A 25997-nucleotide genomic window follows, 5' to 3' on the forward strand; every position below is an offset into this window, starting at 1 on the left:
CCTGCTCTCAGGAGGTAGAGGCAAGAGGATCAAGAATTCAAGGTTATTTGCAGCTACATAGCAATACAAGGCTAGCCTATCTACATGAGAATCTATTATGAAACAAAAAAAAGGCAAAGAAGAAAGAGAAAGAAAGAAAGGAAGGAAGGAAGGATAGAAGGAAGGAAGGATAGAAGGAAGGAAGGAAGGAAGGAAGGAAGGAAGGAAGGAAGGAAGGAAGGAAGGAATTCATCTCTGCCATGGATGAATTCACCCAGGCTCAGTCTTTTCCTGCATCATATTTAAAAAAAAAAAATCTCATAGTGGGTTGGGCAGGGAAAATGATGTTATCCAAAAATCTTCTAGTTTCTCAGAAAAAAATGAGTATCATTAATTCAAAGTATTCTTAATATGCCATCCTGCCGTAAGCGATGGAACAGATTTGATTCTGTGAACTGAGCCACGTGCTGCGCTGCTTCTGCTTCAGCAGTCTCTGAGAGGCGGCGCCTCTTGTCCTTTCAGTCTTCTAGGCGTTGTACGAAAAGCACTGGCCTCTTAGGACCTCAGTCTCTGGCCTTATTACTGAGAAAAAGCCCATGTTTTGTTTTTGGTTTTGTCTTTGTTTGTTACCTCAAGGTTTGAGACTAGAAGTAGGAGAAATGTGGGGAAACTGAGGCCCAGTGGAGAAGAACGAAGTTGCTTAGAGCCTAGAATAGACACGGCATCATGCCGTTCTCCTTTCTTGTCTCTCTCTCTTCAGGAAGTCGTCTCCTGTGCTCAGAAGGCGAGGCTGGTGTGCTCCCCTCCTGCAGACCCACCTGCTCTGAAGGAGAGGTAGGTCCGGAGTCAAAGGGAGGGTTTTACAAGTAAGAAAACAATATTTGCCTCAGCAGGCCCACCTTTTTGGATTTATAGTTGAGCCTATGATACAACTTCACTGAAGTTTTCTACCAAACCATTGTTTTGCTTTTTAATATTAAAAAACCGAGTGTGTTAATTTTTTATTTTATGTATTTGTGTGTTTTTTTGCATGTGTATCTGTAAACAACATGCATGCCTGGTGCCTATAGTAGCCAGAAGAGGGGTGCCCTGTGAGTAGCGTTACAGATGATCGTACGCCAAATAATTTTTTCTTATTTTACGTTGATTTTATCACGGATTTTTTTTCACAGTAACAGAAACACAACTGTTTAACACATCTGGTGGGGAAAAGAAAGCAAAATAAACATTTCTATGGAAGCCTTTTTAAATGGTTCACCACTCACTCAACAGATAGCAAGCATAGATCCTGCACTCAGAACTGAGTCTAAAAAGGTTATGTCAAAAGACAGGTCCTTTTTCTTTTCTTTTTTTTCTCGTGGTTTATTTTTTTTTATATTTAAAAATTTCCATCTCCTTCCCTCCTCCTCCCCCCTCCCTCCGCTCCTCCTCCCCCTTCCCTCCCCTCCTTCTCCCCCTTCCCTCCCCTTCCCTGACAGGTCCTTTTTCTAAAGACACACAGAGTACAGTTGGAACTCTTGGGCATGTATCCAGGGATGAGATCACAGTTTTAAGTAGGTGAACGTCTCGACAGTGATGTGAAGGTGGCCTGTTCGAGGGTTAAGTTTGTAGACACCACTCCTCACAAGTTGTGTGAGTGGGCATTTCATAACAATGGTAAAATGCAATATCTTCATCAATAGATGGAAATCGTGATGATTCACCAGTCATACGCAAAATTCAGTATGATAAAACATTCCAAATGCTAGGCCCAGAGCCTGCCATGTAGTAACCAGCTAGTCAGTGCTAGTGATTATTTCAGTACTGGAAAGGTAACAGCTCAGAGAACAGAACACCTCCAGATGCAGGGATCTGATAAGACATTTTTTAGAAAGCAGTATATGGATTAGACCTTAGAGAAAAATAGGGAAGTTGGTACTCAGCCACAAAGACCCAACAAATAAATTGAATTACAGTTCAATTCCCGCATGAACATAATTGCAAAAATTCTCAGTAAGATACTTGCAAACCAAATCCAAATACACATTAAAAAATATCATCCACCATGATCAAGTAGGCTTCATCTCAGAGATGCAGGTATGTTTCAGTATATATAAATTGACAAGTGTAATCCATCATATAAACAAACTGAAAGATAAACACACACATATGTTCATCTCACTAGATATAGAAAAAGCTTTTGACAAAATCCAACACCCCTTTATGATAAAAGTACTGAAGAGATTAGGGTTACAAAGGAAATACCTCAACATAACAAAGGCAGTTTATAGCAAGTCCATTGCCAACATTAACTTCAACAGAGAAAAACTCAAAACAAGTCTGTTAAAATCATGAGCAAAGCAATGTTGTCCACTCGCTCTATTCATATTCAATATAGTACTTGAAAGCTTAGCTAGAGCAGCAAGACAACTAGAGGAGATCAAGGGGATATAAATTGGAATGGAAGAAGTCAAGGTATCTTTATTTGCAGATAGTATAATAGTTACATAAGTGACTCCAAAAATTTCTTGAGAAATTCCTACAGGTGTGAATCTTTTTAGCAAAGTAGCTGGATACCAAACTGACTCACAAAAATCAGTAGCCCTCCTATTCACAAATGACAAACAGACTGAGAAAGAAATCAGGGAAACAACACCTTTTGCAATAGCTTCAAATAATATTAAAATATCTTAAGGTAACTCTAACCAAGCAAGTGAAAAGCATGTATAATAAAAACTTTAAGACCTCAAAGAAAGAAATTGAAGAAGATATCAGAAGATGGAAAGATCTCCCAAGGTCATGGATCGGTAGGATTAATATAGTAAAAATGACACTATACCAAAAGCAATCTAAAGATTCAATGCAAATCCCATCAAAATTCCAACACAATTCTTTATGGATCTTGAAATGACAATTTTCAACTTCATATGGAAACACACACACATAACACACACACACACACACCAAAAACAAACAAAAAATGGGGTAGCAAAAACTATCCTGAATAATAAAACAACTACTGGAGGTTATATCACCATGCCCAATTTCAAGGTGTACTATGACAGGGCTTGGGAAAGATAGGAAGGAAGGAAGGAAGGAAAGAAGGAAGGAAGGAAGGAAGGAAGGAAGGAAGGAAGGAAGGAAATAAAAGAAAAAAAGCACCAGCATGGCATTGGCACAAAAACAGACACATTGATCAATGGAATGGAACTGAACACCTGGGCATAAATTCACACACCTATGGACACCTGATTTTTTATAAAGAAGTAAAAAATACATACTGGAAAAAAGACACCATCTTCAACAAATGGTCCTTGTCAGACTGGATAGCTGCTTGTAGAAGAATCCATATAGATCCATACTTATCATCCTGCTCAAAACTCAAGACCAAATGAATCAAAGATCTCAACATAAAACCAGATACACTAAACCTGATAGAAGAGAAAGTGGGTTTTGGGCATATACCCAAAGAATGTTCATGCCACAAGGACATGTGTCTAATTATGTTCATAGTAGCATTGTTTGTCATAGCCAGAACCTGGAAACAACCTAAATGCCCCTCGACTGAAGAATGGATAAAGAAGATGTGGTACATTTACACAATTGAGTACTATACAGTGGAAAAAAATAATGACATCTTGAAATTTGCGGGAAAATGGATGGATCTAGAAATCATCATATTGAATGAGGTGACCCAGGCCCAGGAAGACAAATATAATATGCCCTCACTCATAAGTGGCTTTTAGACATAAAGCAAAGAAAAACCAACCTATAATTCACAATCCCAGAGAACCTAGACAACAAAGAGGACCCTAAGAGAGACATACATGCATTTAATCTACATAGGAAATAGAAAAAAGCAAGATCTCCTGAGTAAATTGGGAGCATGGGAATCATGGGAGAGGGTAGAAGGGGAGGGGAGATGAAGGGAGAGGAGTGGAGAAAAACATATAGCTCAATAAAAACATTTAAAAAAAACATTTAATAAAAAAAGAAGCAGACAGCAGTACTCGCTGTGGAATAGCCAATAACAGACACTATATCAAACAGCTTGGGAACATAGACAGAGAAATCAATTGACAAGAGGTAGTGTTTTGCATAGTGAAGTTAAACCTTGAAGAGGAATATATGCACATATATAATTATAAAACTCTAAAAAGGGAATAATAGTTACACAGTATGTATAATAACACATGTGTATGATGTGAATATAATACAGACGTGTAAGATGTGAAACAAGGCTGTGTATACTCTTTGGTACACCCACATGGCCCTGAGCTTTGAAATGGCTGGAGGATGCGAGCAAGCCATAGCAGCAACAGCATGTGGAACAATGGAAAAAGAGCTGAATGTTGGGGACAGAGGAAACTTCAACCTGAACTTGTCATTCAGCTTCTTTCATCAGAAAAGCAAATGTGAAGCTGGTGACAGCTCAGTGCCAGGCACCTGCCGCCAAAACTGCTGACCCAAGTTCAATCCTCTGGGCCCATATCATGAAAGGAGAGAAATGACTCTTTCAAGTTGTTCTCTGACCTCCACATACCACAGTGACACATTTGCACACATGCGTGCACACACTCACACATGCATCCACGTATACATAAGTGCACACAAATGTGCACAAAAATTATATAATAGAAGTTTTTGAAGCAAAAAAAAAAATAGAAGAGAAAGTGGGGAATAGCCGTGAGTTAATTGGCACAGGAAACAACTTTCTGAACAGAATATCAATAGTGCAGGGACTAAGTCTGACAATTAATAAACTGGACCTCATGAAACTCAGAAACATCTGCATGCAAAGGATACTATCATTTGGACAAAATATCAGCCTGCAGAATGGGAAGAGATTTTTTTTTTTAACCAACTGTGCATTTGATGGAGGGCTGATATCCAAAATATATAAAGAACTCAAGAAGTTAGATATTTAAAAAACCCAAATAATCCAATTTTAAAATGTGGTACAGATCTAAACAGAGAATTCTCAAAAGAGGAAACACAAAAGACTGAGAAACACTTAAAGAAATGTTCAACATCCTTAACCATCAGAAAAATGCAAATCAAAACTACTTTGAGATTCCATCTTACATCTTTCATAATGGCTAGGATCAATAATACAAGTGATATCTCATGCTGCCAAGAATGTGAATCAAGGGGACCACACTTCCATTGCTGGTGGGAGTGAAAATTTGTACAGCTACTATGGAAATCAAGGTGGTGGTTTCTCAGGAAGATGGGCATATATCCAAACTTTGTTTCATCCTACTACAGGGACACTTGTTCAACCAGGCTCATTGCTGCTCTATTCATAATAGCCAGAAATTGGAAACCACCTACATGTCCCACAGAAGAAGAATAGATAAAGAAAATGTGTTGCATTTACACAATGGAGTTCCTTTCAGCCATGAAGAAGGAGGAGGAGGAAAAGGAGAAAAATAAATCGTGAAATTCAAAGATAAATGGATGAAACTAGAAAAAAAAATCACCTTGAGATATCCCAGACCCAGAAAGCCAACTATAATATGCATTTGCTTATCTGTGCATATTAGCTGTTTATTCACTAATAACCAAGCTACAATCCATAGAACAACAGAGGTTAAGTATAGAGTAAGGGACTGGGGGGGACAGATAGAGCTCATTAGGAAAGGGAAATAGAATGGGTAGTTAGGAATGGATGGGGGCTGGAACAGGAGGATCAAGTGAAAAAGGAGAAAGAAGAGGAAGATAAGGGAAGAAATATGGGGATAGACAGCTGAAATTAAGGGCCATTGATGTGCAATTTAGAAACTTAATACAGTAGAAGCTTTCTTAAATATATACATATGTGAAGGCAATCTACCGGAACTCACCAAATAATGGTGGGGGGAATTCTGTCCCAAATAGCTATTTCTTGTCACCAAAAGAAGCTTCTATTACCAGGATTGGGTTACATTTAATTGAGTTTTTGGCTAAAGGGGTCCCATGGGAATCCCCAAACAACTTAGGCTGTTGCCAAGACAATAGGTTGCTCTCAGTGAACTGACAGCAAGGCCCTATTTCTACAGACAACACCTACACAACTCACCACACATGGGGACGTTGAGCTGATGCCTGCATAGAGACCTTACCTCTATGTTCTGTCGTCTTTGGTACAGGAAGGTATTCTGCACATACCAAAAGTAAACACCAACTCAGCCACAAATCCTTGGATAGACAATGCTGTCCTACCTTTAAGATATGCTAGGGCAATAGTGGCACAAACTTATGGGTGTAACCAACTAATGTCTTGAGGTCCACCCCACAAGTTGGAACCCACATCCCACACTGCTTGGGTGACCAAGAATCTAAGACTAGATAGCCCAGAGACCCAGGGTGAAACCAAATACTACTGTTCTAAAACAAAACAATAAAAATGTAGCAATAAAATGACTCCTAATGACACTATGCTACACTCATAGATCCGTACCTTGCTCAGCCATCCTCAAAGAAGCTTCCTCCTGCAGCAAATGGGAACAAACCCACAGCTAGACATGCAGAGAATGAGAGACCTTGTAACACTAAACCCTAAATGGGATATCCCCATCAAGTCCTTTCCCTCAGGGCTCAGGGAACCCTGTGGAAGAGGAGATGGAAAGAGCAAACGGGCCAGAGGGAATGGAGGACACCAAGAAAACAAAGCTCTTTAAATCAACATGATCAAATCACATATGAAGTCATAGAGACCGGAGCAGCACGCTAAGGGTCTGCAAGAGTCTGAACCAGGTCATTTGATTACATATTATGCCTTTCAGTTTAGTGTTTCTCTGGGGTTCCTGAGTGTATAAATGAGTGGGTCTCTGATTCTTGTGCCTTCTCTTGGGCTCTTTTCCTTCTGTTTGTTCTGTTCAAATTCAATGTGCTAGTTTTTGTTTTATTTTATATTATATTTTATTATTATCTTTTGGGAGCCTATTTTTTTTTCTAATGAGAGACAGAAAAGGAGTGGATCTGGATGGGAACCATGGGGGGAGGAACTAGGATGAGTAAAAGGAGGGGAAACTAATCAAGATATATTTCATGAGGAAAAAATATCTATTTTCATAAAAAGGAGAAAAGTTTAAAAAGTAATTGAGAAGTAAATATGGTCAAGTATATTATATATATATATATGTCTGGAAAAATGTCTTAATGAAATACATTGCTTTGTATAATTACTATATTCTAACTCATTCTAAAAAAGAATGAGCTAGATTTAAAGTTACAGATTTTTCAAAGACAACTAAGAAAAGAGGAGGTCATTGGGAGGCTTAGTGGTTGGACAGAAAGTGTGAAGAAAAAGTAGAGAATTTCTGCTGCAGAGGTAGGCTGAGGCCGAATATGAAAACTGGTAAATTATCAGGCTAAAGGATTTGGGATTAATTTCAATGGTATTTTGGCCATTTCTTAAGATTGGCTTGGAAAAAGGAGGGAGAAATGTGTTCTTCAGGAAGGTGAGACTGAAGGAGGAGCCAGGGCTGTAGCATAGCGGTGAGGCTCTTGCTTAGTGTGTGCCAGGTCCTGCATTTGATCACCAGCACTGGAAGGAAAAGCACAAGAGAGCACAGAATGTTTGAGTCAATGAAGTCAACTGGAAAACTCGAGGTTACAATGTCTAGACAAAAAGTGACACAGGCATGACTTCAGCTTCCTCCAAACACCCACAGCCCAGGGATCCAGAACCTCAGTCTTTGCCTCCAGACGCCACTGGAGTTCACCACTGCTGGCTTGAGAGACTAAGTTACTCTGTTGTTCACCTTTGAGCTAGAACAAGGGCAGAGGGGCTAAGGGCACCTTTCCTGATATCCACATGGCAAACACTCAATAGAAATGGGGATCATGGACTGGGGAGTGGGTTGGCTGATAAACCACTTGCCACACAAGCATGAACACCTAGGTTTGATGTCTGGTCCCAACGTAAGTGGTGCCCTAGAATCCTAGTACTAAGAAGACAGAGACAGGGCTTGAGAACCAGCTAGTCAAGAAAAATTTGGCAAGTTCCAGGTTCAGTAAGAGATCTTGTCTCCAGCTATAACGAAGAGTGCCCTTGTTCTAGCTCTGTCAGTTTTTGGAGGAAGGTGAAGACACTCAACATCAACCTCCTCTGGTCTTACACATGCAAACCCCTGCTTGAAACCCTGCACCCCTGCATGCTCACACACACACACACACACACACACACACACACACACACACACACACACACGGTTGGTGGGAATGGGAATCATAAGATGCAGATCATAGCCAAGTTGATGCTCGATTTTCTGCATAGGGACTGAACTCTTGAGTCTGACAAGCCAATGGTCTCCCAGTACTTATTAGAGGAGTAATTCACAGGGCAGGGCACTCCCAGGGAGCTCAGCATTTGCACAGAGGATGGTTCCTTGGTGCATAGTGGATTCTGGTTTTCCACGGGACCCTGTCTGGTAAACCCTAGTGGAAATTACAAGCTGAGAAATTCAGCCCTGTGCCACAATAACAGGATGCACCTGTAGATTTCACAGAATTGCTGGCCGTCTTCTCTTAACACCAGTTTGAGAGAAAGAAGCCTGTTTGTCTGCTGCCAAATAGGGCAGAATCTGAAGTGTTCCCACATATCTGCCAATGATGGAAGTTTTCAACCACAGTGAAGCTGTCTTTCCACCAGCCACCTGACAGGGACTGAGGCCTGCTTGCCTCCCTTCTCCACCATGCTCCCTCCTTTTGGCTTCTGTGGGAGCTATCTACGTGGAATGCTTTACAGTTAATAGGGGCTTGTCTGGCCCTGATGTCCCATCTCCATGGTTAAATCATCAGCTCTTTGAGGGCAGGAATCTCTTTCAATTCATTTTTAATTCCACGCTTTGGCACAGAACCCACTTCCTAGATTCTTCACTAGTATTTATTGAATTGATTACTACAAAACGATGCATTCACAAGTACATGAACTGTGTAAAGGGGAAACCTTTTCTGTAGGTGGACATCCACACCTGTGTCTAAGAAATAAAGACTTGATGCCCCATAGGCGGAAAACCACCTAAAAAAGCAACAAATATATAAATGATGGGTTCCCTGAGCTACTCCTAGCCGTCCTCCAAGAAAACGAAGGCTCCTTTCCTCCTCACATCTCCCCCTTTCCCGTCTCCTCAACTTTCCCCTCCTCTTCTCCATTCTCTTCTCCTCTCTGTACCCCCTTTCTCATCCTCTCTCCCACTCCTTCTCCTCTTCCTTCCTTCCTTCCTCCTCTCCCTCCTCTCTCCTCTCCTTTTTCTCCCTTCCTCTCCTACTCTCCCCTTCCCTTTTTCTCCTTCCCTCTTCCCTCTCCTTTCCTATTTTCTTCCCCCCTCCATGCTTCCTCCCTTCCCTCTTCTCCCCTCTCCTCTTCTCATTCTGAGACCACAAAGGAGCGCCTGGCTCTTCAGAGAGGGTAGAGGAGAGAAATGACAGAGTGAGATGCTTTCATGTGGTGCCACTCAGGTAGAACTGGCAAGTCTGATGGTGTCAAGGATCGGTGAGCAATTGCTTCCCTTTTCATAGGCTGGTTTCTTTTTCTCCTCGAGTAGATTCTGGGCAGCGATGACATCTTAACTTCTTGACTTCAGAGCCCAGTGTAACAGAATGTTAACATGCCAAGTCCAGCTCAACTCTAGAATGTATGAATAATAAAAAGGTATTCAATCCAAAAATTTTTTGTAGTGTTGAGGGAAGGGGCTAATGTCACAAAAGGGACCATAAACTATCACCATCAAATGATTTTTAGGGTTTCTTTTACTCTCTTGATTGTGCCCCTGAAGTTGCCCTGGTCTTTCCACTCTATCTGGATCCCTATCCATCACTCCTCCTTAAACTCTATTCTACTATCTATCTCATTTCTTTTTATTAATTATCTTCCTGTACATATATGTGGCTGTAGAGTGTGTGCATATTTGCATGTGAGTATATGAGCTCCTAGGTGTGTGTCCATGGGCACATGGCATGTTTGACATCAGTGTCTTCCTTGGTCACTTTTTACTTCATTCTCTGAGAAAAGTCTTTTGCTGAACCCAGTGCTCCCCTGATTCAGAGAGTCTAGCTCACCAGCTTGTCCTGGGAATCCCACTACCACCCACCGAGTGTTGGAGTTAGAAGCAGCCATCATGCCTTCCTGGCTTTTGCCTGGGTTTTGGAGATCTGAACTCCAGTCCTTGCTCTTGTGTGGTATGTGTTTTATCCATTGAGTCATCTCCCAGCCCTTCATCGCCTTTTCTATATTGTAAATTTTCTTGCTCTTTGGGTCCTTATTTTGTGAAGTCTTGCCTACCACGTTAAACATGTCAGAGAGACAGAGACAGGGTGATGGTGGGGATCACAGCCTCATACGTGCTAAGCAAGTACTCTGTCACTAAACTACGCCCCATCCTGAACCATATCTTAACAACTGAAAACAATGATAAAATAATTCAACTGATATCTTTTAAAAAATCATTCACTTTTATTTTTTGGTATGTATTAGTCTTTGGTGTGTGTATGTAAATGCACCACGTGTGTTCAGTAGCCTTGGAAGCCAGAGAAGGGAGTCAGATACCCTAGAACTGGAGTTATGGTTGTAAGCTGCTATGGAGGTGTTGGGAACTGAACCCGAGTCCTTAAGAAGACACCATCCTGAGTGAGGTAACCCAGACCTAAAAAGATGAATATGGTATGTACTCACTCATTAGTGGATTCTAGCCATAGATAAAGAACATTGAGCCTATATTTCATGATCCTAGAGAAGCTAGATAGGAAGGTGAACCCAAAGAAAAACATGTAGTTATCCTTCTGGATATTGGAAGTAGACAAGATTGCCCGGCAAAAATTGAGAGTTTGGGGGTGGGGGTAGGATAGGGGTAAGAGGAGATGGGGAGAAACAAAACAAAAAACAAAAATCCCAACTTTTTGAAAATGTTAAAGAAAAACATTAGAGTAATTTTTTTTTTTTTTTGGTTTTTCGAGACAGGGTTTCCCTGTAGTTTCTAGAGCCTGTCCTGGAACTAGCTCTTGTAGACCAGGCTGGCCTCGAACTCAGAGATGCTAGAGTAATTTTTAAAAATAGGGTATTAGACTTTCCAGAACCAGAGAAAAATAAGGGCAAAGTTAACCTAGAGAATAAGAGATAAAACCGGCAATAGAATTTTAAAAAATAAACTAGAAAGCAAAGATGGCTACTTATACAAAAGACTTGTGTCCAAACAGTTCTTGTGACTGTTTTATACTGACCCACAGAAAATTAATGGAAATGGAAGCCGGGCACGGTGGTGCACGCCTTTACTACCAGCACTCAGGAGCAGACAGTGGGTTTCTGTGCATTCAAGGCCAGTCTGATCTACAAAGAAGTTCCAGGACAACCAGGACTTCATACAGAGATCCTGACTCAAAAAGTATTAGTGGAAGTATTAAAAAATGCTTCATATGTAAAGAAAAAAAGAACGCAATACAGTTCTCATCTTAGTAACCTTTCGTGTGCAGGATAAAACCACCTGCAATAGAAAAAGAATGACCAAAATGCAGGCCCTCTGGGGCTGGTGGCTTTTCTGAAATTACGGTGACAAAGCAGGAGGGTCAGGGAGGGGAAGTGAGAGGGGACTATACTTCTCTTCACCTTTCTCCTCCAGTTTCTCCCATCTTCCTCTCCAGCCTTGACTCTGATCAGCAAAAACTCTATGATAAAAGTTAGTGAGCTGAGGGTGGGGGAGACTGGGAATCATGTGTTTGTGTAGACAGTAAACAGAGCACCTTCAAAGACTGTCCCATACAGTGTGAGCGAGAGACCTGCCCAAGCAGAGCGTTAGCTCCTCTCTGTGAGTGAAACCATCTTTCTACTGCATGCGTAATGCTAGCCTCAAGCACCTGGACTCAGCCCATTCATGCGGTTAACTCAAGCCAGTAAAATTTTCCTCCCCAAAAGCCCACAATTTCTGCTTTCTACCTCCCGTATTCAGATATTAAAAACTGCATGTTCCCCTGCACAAAAACTTTGCCAGCAAGCTTCCATGTTATTTGGATTTATAATAAACAAATTTAGGTCTACATTATTCCACGCCTAGAGAGTATTTTAACATCTCTCAGTCTCCATTTCCCTTAAAATTGAACTCTTCCCTGCATACCATATCCATTTTGGCATTCCTGGGTGTCTTAGGGTTACTATTGCTTTGATGAAACACCATGGCCAAAAGCAACATGGGTTTATTTCACCTAAATTTCCATATAACATTTCATCATCAAAAGCAATGAGGGCAGAAACTCAAGCAGGGTAGGAACCTGGAGACAGGAGTTGTTGCAGAGGCCATAGGCAGATGCTTCCTGGCTTGTTCATCGTGGCCATCTTGGTATGCTTTTTTATTAGCAGTCAGGACCAGCAAACCTAAGAAGGCTCTACCCACAATAGGCTGGGCCCTTTCCCATCAATCATTAAAGAAGAAAACGCCCTAGAGCCACATCTCATGGAGGCATTGCCCAAGTTGAGATTCCTTCCTTTCAGATAACTCTAGCTGGTGTGAAATTGACCTAAAATTAGCCAGGATTGTGAACTCATGCTCCACCCTGTTTGGACATGTCCAGAGGCTCAGAACCAATCATCTTATTCTATTCTTCAAAATCCTCTTCACCATTAATTCAACTGACGTTTCTGCCCTCACCTTCTTCTAGCCACCAACTCAACTGTACTTCTGGTTAACGACTGACCACGACATGCGCCCACAGGATCCATACACGAAGATTACCTTCACCGTTCAAGGACAACCCTTGGGTCTTTCCTGAACCTATCCATCCATTACTTTTCCCTTGCTAAGTTTGCCCTGCTCTTCTGCATCATGATCACTAGCCAACTGCCACCTTGTGCTGTTAGAAAGAGCAAAGCCTCACCTCCTAAGCTAAGACAATCTGGGTCAGATGTTTGGTGCCTGATATGATGAGCAGTTTCTTCTGAGAAATACCAAACACTTCTGATAAAAGAGTCGAACAACTTCCTGATACGCCGAGACTCATCTTTATACAGTTGACCAATCACCTGTCCTGAAGGAAGAGAGTGACCTTTAACCAAGTGTTTAAGCTAATCTATTGGGGTCATCTAGACTACCTTTTCTTCCTTACAGTTCTTTGCCAGGGAAGAAATAGTTGAAACGGACTTAGTGGAAACTACCTATTTCCAGCAGGTTTGAAACAAACCTTTGGCAAGTGCTTACAAGAACTTGTCTGAAAGGACTTAAAATGTATGCGTGTTATATATACTCATGTTCACGGTGTCCTCATGCATCACGGTTGAACAGCCACCCATATGTTTTATGTACTATTCCAGTGGTGATGTCAAAAATACATTGGATATAGTCCATCTCCAGAAGCCCACAGCGTGGTACCTTTAACCCAAGATCCCCAGACTCTTAGAGTGCAAAGTGCCTGTGACGCTCCTGGAAAGGTCTATAGATTTACTGCTTATATGCTGGTGTGTGTTGCTCTCAAGGAGAAGATCAAGATTCCATTAGATCTTATTCACAAAACCCGATGAACAGCAACTAAGCTAGAGGTTAAAGGCATATAAGTGGTGGCTAAGACAGCATGTTGACACTGTGACAGAATACAAAGGGTTTGGAAAGGTCTCCTGGGAGAAGTCATACTCGAGAGTGCAAATTCTCTTTGGCTCCACCTTCTTATTTAGCTTCTCCAGGCTCACGAATTATAGGCTCAATGTCCTTTATTTATGGCTAGAATCCACTTATGAATGAGTACATCCCATATTCCTCTTTTTGGGCCTGGGTTACCTCACTCAGCAAAGTGTTTTCTATTTCCATCTATTTGCATGCAAAATTCAAGATGTCATTGGTTTTTTTACCGCTGAGTAGAACTCTAAAGTGTATATGTGCCACACCTTCTTTATCCATTCTTCTATTGAGGGGCACCTAGGTTGTTTCCAGGTTCTGGCTATTACAAATAGTGTTGCTATGAACATAGTTGAACAAATGCTTTTGTAGTATGATTGGGACTTCCCATAAGGTAGGGAACCCTGACTGCTCTTTGGCCTGGAGAGGGCGGGGGGAGGGGGAGTGGCAGGATGGGAGGGAAGTGGGAGGAGGTGGAAATTTTTAATAAAAAAATATATAAAATAAATAAATAAAAAAGAGTGCAAATTCACCTGGGCACCAGACCGTCTTCTGTATTTGTGTATCCTATACCCATGGTGCAATGAGCCATGCATCCAAATTATTCAAAAACTTTATGCATGAACTGAACAGGTTTGTTTGTCACCATCCTCTAAGCACATGGCACAGCCTGGAACCTAGTTAGACTTTTAAGAGAGCTCCAGAGTCAGGCCAATTTAGATAAAACGTCTATCGTTGACCAAAGCTGCCTGTCCATGCCCTTGCATGACCCTGCTTCTCCTCGCTCCACAGTCTCTGTTGAGTCCTCTGGGACTCTCCCTGGCCAGGGGACTCAGTTTACAAAACCTCAACTGAGACCACTGCCAAGAAGTGCTTGCTCACCCCTGCTGCAGCGGCAGGGGAATCTCCCTTTCCTTTTATGGGTGAAGTGCAAGAAAGGATTCATAAGTGGAGCCTGATCCTTCTCACCAAACACAGCCCACACCTCCCAGTAATTGAGCTTGTAAAAAAAAAAAAAAACTGGTTAGAGAAATTACCGCAAACTATATTGTCATCAAAAAAACACTTCCTATATGAGATCACAGAAGAGAGTAGGCACAACTTCCTGCTGAGACGATCAGCTAATGCTTAAATAGAACAACTCCTGACTGTCATTGACATTTTATAAGAAGCCAAGATGACAGCCCGAGAGGATACAGCCCTTGTCCTGGCATCCTTCCAGTAGGATGCAGGAAAGAGGCTGACCCAACATACTAAAGAGAATTTCATCAAGTTCTCTACTCCATCCCGATTCCACGTGCCAGGATGATGGAGTCACGTTTGCTGATGCTAGGATTGCTCTCATTCATCACAGTACCCAGTTGTCTTACAGGTAAGAGGCCAGACGCTGCCCTGGGAATCTTGGGAAGGCTAACACTCCTCAGCTGCAGAACCAGAGGGAGCACTAAGGTAGGAAACTGTGAAAAGGGGGTTCTACTTGTTGAATGTGGCCCACCAGAACCTCACTTTGTGCCTCAGTGGCCCCTAATCTATAAACTTTGCTCAGAATGGCATGAAGGATTTTATCACTCATAGTCCTTTATAGGTTTTGTTTGTTTGTCTGTTTGTTTTGAGACAGATTCTCATGTAGCCCAGGCTGGCCGCAAACTTCACTATATAGAAACAAGTGTGACATTGAACTCTAGATAAATGTGCTCCACCTATCTAGCATTTGCTTGCTTTCAGGTAGCCATGTATCCCAGGTTAGCCTGGAACTCACTCTAAAGCCTAGACTGGTTTTAGACTGGAGATCCCCTTCCTCGGTCTCCCATGTGCTGGGATTATAGTCCTGGGACCCATGCCCACCTAATGCATTTTCTATTATTCTTTCTCTACACCCCTAAACACAACTGTATGGTAGTTCTAAAAAGCTACAAGAGACCTCTCAAAGTCAGATTTAATATGCCTCAAGTATGAGTAACTCATATGAAGCAGACAATTTAGGACTTCAGAAATGTTTCATTCCCAGGGATGCTTTGGTTTTGCTGTCTTGGGGAGATCCTTGTGAGTGTGATTTTATGGCAAATTCAGAAAACATAAATTTACTCATTTTCAGAACACATCTTTTCTCTCCTTCTCTGTGTGTAGCTTCTGTATATGTACACATGGACACATATGTTAATAGTGAATTCCATCATCATGGATTTTCTTAGATATTATTTTAAGAAATAAAATCACCAACTTGGGTATCAAATAACTCCTCTTAATTGTGGGTAGATTTTCTAATGCTGCTTTTTTCTTGTTAACCCAGAAAGAGAAGTAAGGTTTGAGGGAAATATATATAGAGAGAGAAAAAATGGAAGTGTCTCACTATGTAGTCTTGGATTGTCTGGAACTTATCATATAGACTTGATTGGCTCAAACTCATAGAGATCTACCTGCTTCTGTACATACCACCATACCAGGATGAAAATATGTATTTTTGAGAGCCTATGATTTCATATTCTTAATTTCTAGAAATTTATTCTTTAGTAATGCATAAAATGTGTTGAGACTAGAAAGCTTAAGACATTTACATGGAATCTGGTTGCTGATTAGGGGGCAAGTGACCACATTATGTTGGGCTACACAGTGACCTGGTGTCGGAGCATTGTGACTTTGGAGTTAAGGTTGCCATGATTTTAGGAAGCTTTTAATGTGATTTCTCGCTCAACAGCATCTTTCCCTCAACACAGTATTTGCCAGGTCAGTCCAAGTCAAAACAACCAAGTCTTCACAATCAAGTGTGTTCTGTCTCTGAGGAAAGCATTTCAAGTAAACTTGTGTTATTATGAGCCACGCTTGACCTATAAAGGGCTCGGAATGGTCTTTGTGAATTATCATTCCGAGTCCTTCGTTTGCTTGGTTTTGCAAAATACCTGCCCATACACTTCTTATGCATACATGTATGGAGAAATGGCAGTAATATAGCTTGAAGTGTGTTTAGAGCTGTGGAGTGTGGAGCTGCCAAAGAAGCCTTCATGAAGGTAGCATGTCAGCTGATCCCTGGGGACTGGTAAATTTCTGTAAGGGAAGATTTAGGATGAGAAGACACATGGGACACAAGACACAGAGGTGCACGGGGGACATAAGACACAGAGGTACACGGGGAATTAATAAGCAGTCCCATGTAGTCTCTATCCTGGGCAGGAATATGGGGATGGGGGGTAAAGCACAGAAAGATAGAAACTAGGCCAAAGGAATTAAATCCCTGGTCAGGAAGTTCTTTTCTTTTCTGGTATTGTTGGGTAGAAAAGAAAGGCTTTGAATGTGCTAGACAAGTTCTCTACCACTGAGCTGCATTTCGAACCCACAGCTCAAAACATTGTAGTTGCATTTGGTAGGCAACGAAAAACTACTTGAAAATGTTAGGGAATACCACTTATAGAGCATGTTTGATGAACCAGATGTAAAAATTATATTGCAGCTTATAACAACTTGGCAGTGTGGATGGCATGAATCTGCAGAATAACCCCAAACTCAGATCACCATGGTTGCAATGCTCAAACTCAGCTTGTCCGTCCTGTTGAAAACAGGACCAGTGGCAACCCTGGCTGAGAGTAGAGGGGGAACAGGGACAAGGAGCTATGTGGAGAGGAAAATTGGTTCCCAGTGGGAAAGATGATGAAACTGGAGAACTGAGGTCAAAAGTGTCTCAGACACTACCCCAGGGCAAGGGGTAATCTCATTTCAGATTTCTTTTTCCTCCAGGAAGCCTCCAGTTTAAACAGTTCATGGGGCTGGAGAGACTGACTCCCTGGTTTAGAGCGCTAGTTGCTCTTGCAGAGGACCCAGGACCCAATATGGTGGCTTACATCCATCTGTAATTCCCAATTCCAGAGGATCTGACAGCTTCTCCATAGGCACTGCATGCGCATGTGTACAGACACATACACAGGCCTAGCACCTAAAGATATAAAATAAATAAATCTTAAATTGAAAATGTTTAGAAAAATAAACAAGTCCTTCTATTCCTCAGGGGCGAGAGGTCTCTAATGAAATAAAACAGACTGCCAACAGATATGCAATTTCTAGCTGATTCATAAAGCAGATTTTCATTCTGAAAATTTCCAAAGCCACCATTTAAAAGTGTGATGTGGCACAAGGGATGTATTAGTCAACCTGGGTGTTCTTAGTCTCTATATCACTGGGCGTTGGGATGTGGTTAAAAAGAGAATTCTCCCTGATATTGCCAACACAGCGAGTTACTACAGGCACCTTTCTCAGAACTGTGGAAATTCTGAGATACCCTCCGATCATCTTTCATTCTAGGAATTCTGAAACCAAATCTTTATCCCTGTAGAGTCAAAAGACAAAAGGTGTGGAAAGGCATTAAGGTGATACGCTTGTCTAGTTATCCCTTCTGGTAAAGGCTGCTGCCCACACCAGAATTTCCCATCTTTACTTTTGCTATTATGGCCCATGCTTCGCACGTGATCATTCAGTGTCTCCACACTTTAGAGCCACCGTTGCTGTGTTCATCTTCAAAACAGACCCTGGAGAGATGGGCCTTTACCAAGCATTGCAATGCTTAATGAAAGAGTCATGGCTTTTTTTTTAAAGTGTCTTAAATAGACAGATAGCTATATAATCCACGCTTATGCTCCATTTAGCTTTGAGAACTGGAAAAAAACCTGTAATTGATTCCATCCACTTATGTATCAACTGGCCATTCTCTGAAAGAACAGCTTGCATGTTCTCCAGCTCCACCACTCCATTCCCCCCAAAGACAAAGACTCTTGGGATTTTGTGTTCACGTGGAAATGTGGGCATATGAATGACGGGGGTGGGGGGGTCAACTTTGATATTAATCTGCATGTGCCATTCACATGAGTTTGCTTTGTTATCATTTGGGAGTTTTTATTGCTGTTGTCTGGAGATGGGATTTTGTTTGTTTGTCTTTTGCTTGCCCGGGGCTATATGGTTGGGTGAGGCTGCCTGGGCAGAGAGTTTCAGGGATCTGCCCATTTCTTCTTTCCCAGGACTGGCATTAAAGGTATGACTGCCACATCCTGCTTTTCTTTTCATTTTTTTATTTTAGGTGCATGAGTGCTTTGTCTGTATGTTTATATGTGCACCACACAACTACCTAGTACCCTCAGAGGTCAGAAGAGGGCATTGGATTCTCTGAGACTGGAATTACAGATGGTTATAAGTTCCCAGGTGGTGCTGGGAAGAGAACCTGGGTCCTCTGAAGGATCAATAAGTGCCCTTAAGTGCTGAGCCATCTTTCCAGCCCCCATGCTCAGCTTTTCTGTGGACACTAGGAACCATACCTATGCAGCAAGCACTTTAGAAACTGAGCCATCTCCCCAGCTCCAGAAATGTGTGCACACACATATACATGCACACACATATACACACATACACACAAGCACACACACACACACACACACACACACACACACTCAAAAACTTTGAGAGTTCTAGATACTTTTGTGTAATTTCCTGTGGAAATCATTCCTGTGCTAGCAGTGAACGCCATGAAGGTAGACTGTACCTCTACACACTAGCTGTTCAAGTTAATACCCCATTTTCCTTAGTGTCTGGTAATGTACATAAATTTCACAAATAAAGTATGAATTTCCTTAAGAAATAGAGCATACCAGTCAGGCGGTGGTGGTGCACACCTTTAATCGCAGCAATAGGGAGGCAGAGGCAGGCGGGTCTCTGTGAGTTCGAGGTCAGCCTGGTCTACAGAATGAGTTCCAGGACAGGCTCCAAAGCTACAGAGAAACCCTGTCTTGAAACCTGCACCCCCCTCCAAAAGAAAGAAAGAAAGAAGAGAGAGAGAGAGAGAGAGAGAGAGAGAGAGACAGAGACAGAGACAGAGACAGAGACAGAGACAGAGAGAGAGAACATACCAGTAGTGGTCAGTGAGGAAGATAATTAGGAAACAAATGAACTTTTAAAGAAGTGGAGTTTGGAGCAAACACCTAATGATGTTAGGAGAACCAAAAGCAAGATCTTGGAAGCCACAGCTTTCAGGAAATTTCTCTCTTCAGGAGAAGGTTGACAGAGAACTCTTGAAATCATGTTCCAGCTCCAACATTCTATGTCCAGAATTCTGGAAATAAAAACATTCTCCACAGAAAACATTTTATTCTAGGGTACTGCTGTAAATCAGAGAAGTTCTCAACCTAAGACAAGCCCAGTAGGATATGGGTTGAAAGGTCACCCAGTATCAACAGACCAGAGTCTATAGCTCAGTTGCAGGTTATTTCCCACTCTCATTGCCGCATGATTACAATTTCCGCATTGCTCAAGCTGTGGGTGTAGGGTAAAAACATCACTGTGTTTTGGTGAAGTCTTCTTAGGCTTATTTGCTTTCCAAGGGAATTTCTTCCCTCAAGTGATGACCTTGTTTCTTAAAAGGACTGTGGAGCTATCTCTCATCTCTTTCTGAGCCATCCCCTGTGAGAAAAAGAACACCTTCATTCAGTACATTACTTCAAAAAAGTTATAAACCCCAAGGCTGAGATACCTTGGGAGTTAGGAGCATACGCTACTTTTGATGAGTTATGTTCCTAGTACCCTTGCTGGGAGTCTCACAACTGCCTGCTTGGATCCAGTGACCTCTTCTGACCTGCATGTACTTATAGACACACATAAATGAAAAATAATTCTTTAAAAATGTTATAAACCCTTCATCTCTAAATGAGTTTCAAATAAAGGCTGGACTAGAACCCAGGTCTCTTGAATATTGGCCCAACATTTCCTGTATATCTTTATCCTGATTCTCAGAAGTGATATCCCTTCCTTCATCCAGCCATCATTCATGTATTAGGATTATAGGGATGAGAAAAGGTACAGTCCTTTTTATTCCACAGGGAAGATTAAATGTCTGCTGAGTGGCTCCTGTTTTGAAGACTGCCAAGGGAGAGTCAACATCAGCCAATGAGTCAACATTCCATTCCATACCAATTCCCCACCATGTTTTCAAGGAAGGCACCCATATGCAGGGAAAGCAATAGTTAAGTCATCCCTGGAATTTTAGATATTTTCTACTCTAATGTTGTTTGTTGGGGGAGGCTGAAGTAGATATAAATATTGTAACTGTAATTCTTGCTTGATACCTGTTTTGTTACTATGCTAAAGTTAAAACTTTCCTTTTTATTTAGACAGAAAAGGGGAGGTGATGTATGCTGTGAATATGGTTTATTGCCATTGGTTACTAAAGAAGCTGCTTTTGTCCAATGGCTTAACAGAATATAGCCAGACTGGAAGAAATATATATAGAGAGAGAGTAGGCAAAGTCAATGAGAACCATGTAGCCGCCCACAGGAGACAGACACCTCCACCGGCACCCACCGGAACCTTGCTGGTAAGCCACAGCCTCATGGTGATACATTAATAGAAATGGGTTAATTTAAGATATAAGAGCCAGATATATGCTTAAGCTATTGGCCAAACAGTATTGCAATTAATACAGATTTCTGTGTGATTATTTTGGTTCTGGACAGCAGGAATGAGCAAGCAGCTTCCCCTAACAGTTGATCAGATAGTTTTTGGCTATTTGATTTTATGGTCATCTTGGGATTTGCCTTCATCAATAAGAGAGCACAGGTCTCACTGGGGACTGGCTGAGGAACAGTGTTTCCCAATGCCAGCTGCACACTAGAGTGTGCATCTGGGGTGCTTGGGAAAGTGATGACTGAGACTGCTTAAGACCAGTGAAGCCAGACTCTCTAGGGAGAAAAACCAGACATGCCCATGACATTGTTCTGTCTTCAAACGATGAATATGTGGTGAAGATTGATACCCAACTAACACATTAGAGAAGGAGAATAATGGCCCAACCAGGCATGGTGTGTACACCTATAATCCTAATCCTGCACTTAGAGACTGGTGCAGGTGGATTGTGAGTGTGAGACCAAAGCTCCACAGTGAGACTGTTTTAAAAGGAACAAACCACGAGAAGAGAAGGAAGGGGGAAGTGAGGGAAGGAGAGGGAAGAAGAGGAAGGGAACCATAAATGATTCCCATGTTGGTCTGATTTCGTGATTTCATTTTGATTCATTGAGAATAGAGAAGAACTCCCCACACTTTACAGGAGATAGTGTCCTAAAGGACTCTGTTTGGATAGGGATTTGGTTGCTTGAAATTCTAGTTCAAACAGGCTCCAACATGAGGCCTGTGTTGTCAGTGCCTGGGCCCTGTTGTGAGCAGCAGGCTATCAGGTAACAGGAGGAATGCACACGGCCTACCCACACAGAACTCGAGACTGAAACGGGAAGCAACTCCAAAGAAGATCAAATGTTGATCAAAGGTTGCAAGATCTGTATAACAAAGCCTATGAATATTGTGGGTGGTCAGAATATCGAGAGCGGAGTGCTGCCTGGCTAACTAAGGAAGACCTCTGAGAAGGGCTTTGGAGAACCTAGCTCAGAAAGGTGCTTACGATGTTAGAAAAGACGGTATTGATATGGTTTTCCTGTATACATGGACCGCTATCCATGCATGGCAAACTAAAGACTGAGAAACTGAACAGAACACCCAAATCAATAAACTATATCTATATATATGTCATATATACTATATGTACAGATATATGTATGTCCTGTACATATACATGCTTACAAATGTGTTTCTGAAGAAAATGAGGTCCAGGTGCATAGTGGTTCTCTCATAAAGTTTAATACTTTCCCCACATAAAAAAGCCGAACGTGGTGATTGATGTATGTTTGCAATCCCAGTGCTGGGAAAGCAAAGCAAATCCCTGGGGCTCAGTGGTCTACCAGCGAAATGGGTGAGCTCTAGGTTGATGGAAAACAATATCTCAAATGGAAAGGTGGATGACTTCTGAGGAATAACACTGAGGTTGACCTCAGGCTTCCACGTGCACACACATGACAGATGTACCCTCATGAGTGTGTGCAATAGTAATAATAGTAGTAGTAATAATAGTAGTAGTAATAGTAGTAGTAGTAGTAGTAGTAATAGTAGTAGTAGTAGTAGTAGTAGTAATGCTTCTGCTCAGACAAAAGACTGTGTGTGTCCCTCATCCTACTTTAATTGTTCCGTACCTACAGGTGTTACTTGTCTCTAGTAGATTTCTTCTGCATGATGGATTACTGACCAGCTTTGCCAGTATCACATGACATCCCTGGATATGGTCAAAGCAGTTTTGAGTCTTCTAGTCCTACATATATATTTTTAACTCTGAATCAGTCCAATCAACTTTATACCACGAGGTCAGAACGCCAGGCTTATAACCTGATACCCTACTTCATCCAGGCTTCAGTCAGCCACTCTCAAGGCAGTAGCAGGCACCCTGCATGCAGGAGGCTTAGGCTCCTGGACATGCCTGGACAGTAAGTGATTTCACCGAAGAAGCAGCATTTTATTTTTTTTTAAATTTTTTAATAATTTTATTTTATTTTTTGTGTATAAGTGTGTGTCTGTCTGTGTGTGTGTGTGTGTGTGTGTGTGTGTGATGTGTGTGCGTGTGTGTATGTGTGTGTGTATGCTTGGTGCCCAAGGAGGCAGAATAAGGCATTGATTGGATCCCCTGAAACTGGAATTATGAAAGGTTGTGAGCCACGATGTGGGTGCTGGAAACTGAATCTGGGTCCTCTGCAAGAGCAGAAAGTGCCTTTAACTACTGAACCATCTCTCCAGCTCCAGAAGCATTTTAAACAGTGATTTTAAACATGAGCTTATGTTCACTGTCTATGTGAGTTTTTCAGGTATCGTGTTAAATCAGTATCCTCTTGGGTCAGTTTTCAAAATAAGATAGTTCTGCTGGGCATTGTGGTTTATGCCTTTAAGTCCAGCACTTGGGAAACCAAGGCAGCAGATCTCTATGGGTCTCTTCTACGTAGAGCAATAGTTCTCAACCTTCCTAATGCTGTGACCTTTTAATATAGTTCCTCATGGTGTGGTGACCCAACCATAAAATTCTTTTTGTTGCTACTCCATAATGGTAATTTTGCTCCTGTCATGTATTGTAATGTATTAGTTAACCCACAATCCACAGGTTGAGAACCACTGACATAGAGAGTTCCAAGCCAGTCAGGGCTACACAGTGAGCCTCTGGCTCTCAAAAAAAACTAAGTAGTTCTTACTATCTCCACTTTATACCTGACAAACTTTGTCTTTGATCAGTAAAACCAGCAGCTGATGTAACACAACTAAGACGGTTCTAGAATTTGAGTTTGTAGCACCTCTGCCTACCACCTGCCTTACAGAGCAGCTCCAGTCTAGCAGAATGGCCTACCTGTTAGATCTTTTGCATTTCGTTGTGTGCGTGAGTGTATGTGTGGGTGTATACATATGTATGTATATACAAGTGTGTGGAGATTAGAGGTCAACATTCTATCTTCTTTTATCTCTCCATATTATTTCTATTCATTTTTATTTTATTTATTTTTGAGACAGGGTCTCTCACTGAGCCTGACCTGCTCAGCTAGACCATATGGTGAGAAAGCCAGGGGGATCCTCCTGTCTTCCACAGACCCGCTGCTGGGGCTACAGGCTGACATAACCATCACCACGCTCAGATTTTCCCGTGGGGCGTAGGGCTCCCAACCAGACTCCTCATGTTTCACAGCCCTTTACTGCCCAGAACAGCCTCAGCCTCTTTTTTTTTTTTCTTTCTGAAACGCAGTCTTATGTAGCCCAGGCTGGCTTAGAAATTCATGACGTTGTTAGATTTGACCTCAAAATCTTGATCCCTCTGCCTCAACTTCCAGGTGTTTGGATTACAACTGCATACCACTACATCTCAGTCTGGTAGAAGCTCTTCGGGACCTATCTGATCCTTAGAACCCATGCTCTCTGGATCCTGTTGTTCCCTTTGCAGCTTTTTCTTACCTGCTTTCCTTTTGCTGCCTTAACAGAGCAGCCTGGGGTGTTTTCCTTGCATATGACTGAGCTTCACAGAAAGCGCTGTAGCCGAGTCTGCCTCGGAAGCCCACAGAACAGAGGAAATTCTGAGCACCTCTGGGCATGAGTCACCACACCTTGTTCAGGAATTGCCATCTCTGCCCACAAAGTCACCCACTGTTTTCTGTTTGGGACCAAAATAGATACCTCCTTCAGAAACTGGTTTTCTTTTGTGCTCCCAGTAATAAAAAAACAAAAGACAAAGATGGGTGCCTCTCAGGGCAGACGGAGAAGCTGCTGTACAGGTAGATGTGACAGGAAGGAGAAACAGTGACAAGGGACATCCTATGCATGGGGCTGGGCTTCTGATTATTTCTGTGTCTATCGCTTGGTCCAGTCATTTTCTCACTAATTCATTCGCCATGTATTGAGCACCTACTGTGTGTGAGTCACAAAGTCAGAGGTGAGTAAAACCCACCTCTGGGCCTCCAGGAGCTTATGAGGAGAAAAATATTGCCTGGGTTCCTGGGATCCAAGCTAAGGGCTGAGATTCAAGAACCAACACAGAGATGATGTCCACATAGGCCATTGTCCATTACTCCTGCAAGACCAGCACACCAGAAGCCAGCAACTCTCTCCCATTACACTAACATCTAGAGCAGAAAGAAGGGCCCAGAGCAATGTTTTGTCAACATAGATTGCTGGAATTATTAGGATCCCATACTTTGCATTTGGAACTTAAAATAGCGTGGACAGAGGTTGTGCGCTTTGTCTGGCTCAAGAGATTCCTTGCAGGAACATCTCAGGTAGGATATATGTGGAGTCCTGTAGGAACAAGATTATTTCCACGGCCCCATAGATCTTCGAGGCACCACCTACAGGTCAACGGCCACACGTCTGCGTACATATGGAGTTTTCTCCAGTCCTCAACACCTATGGCCTTTTCCAGGAAGGAATGAGAAAAGGGAAGGAGAGAGGGAGGGACGGAACCTCATTAACCCAGTTCTTACTGTTAGTAAGTTTCCCTTCCCTTTCCTCCTCCCCTCCTCTGTCTTCTCCTCCCTTTCTTTCCCTTCCCTTCTCTTTCTCCTTTTGTTGTGTTACGGATCTTTCCCAGGACCTTAAACAGGCTAAACTATGTAAACGCTCTACTGCTGAGCATATCTTTAGAGACAGGGATTCTAACTCAGACTGATCTCGAACTTTCTACACAGTCTAAGCTGACCTTAAACTCATTCCCTTCCTTCCTCAGCATCTCCCGAGCTCCAAGATGGCAAAGTATATCAACAGTTTAGGCTTTAGTTTTTATTGTTTTGTGTGATGCTGAGAATTAAACCCAGTGCTTCATTCATGCTAAACAAACACTTTACCACTGAGCTGTGCTAACATTACTTCATAAAGCAGAGAGGTAGTGCTTCTTTTAAGATTTATAAACTATAACAATAATAAATGAATACATACAAACATATGATACATACATGTAAATGAAATTAGCCCCTAAATCAAACTGGCTCATGGTCCCCAGGGAAAGGTCAGTTTATCATGTTACTGGGTAATGGCAAGTGAAACATTTCTAAAAGTTTTGTTTAAAGTCCCCCAACATCTATGGTGACG

The 25997-nt window shown here is 42.0% G+C and overlaps 1 protein-coding gene across 1 annotated transcript in view; it reads left to right on the forward strand.

Annotated features, from left to right (window-relative positions):
* The first annotated feature begins 4225 nt into the window (after nt 1-4225).
* The window catches only part of Il2ra (interleukin 2 receptor subunit alpha), a 53116-nt gene continuing 31344 nt past the window's right edge, over nt 4226-25997 (forward strand). Inside the window, exons 1-2 of the mRNA XM_042055322.1 lie at nt 4226-4400; nt 22639-22870. Of these exons, the coding sequence (XP_041911256.1) occupies nt 4226-4400; nt 22639-22870 (407 nt within the window). The remainder of the gene's footprint in view (nt 4401-22638; nt 22871-25997) is intronic.

This window comes from Arvicola amphibius, chromosome 6 (assembly GCF_903992535.2).
Source record: "Arvicola amphibius chromosome 6, mArvAmp1.2, whole genome shotgun sequence".
Taxonomy (NCBI): Eukaryota; Metazoa; Chordata; class Mammalia; order Rodentia; family Cricetidae; genus Arvicola; species Arvicola amphibius.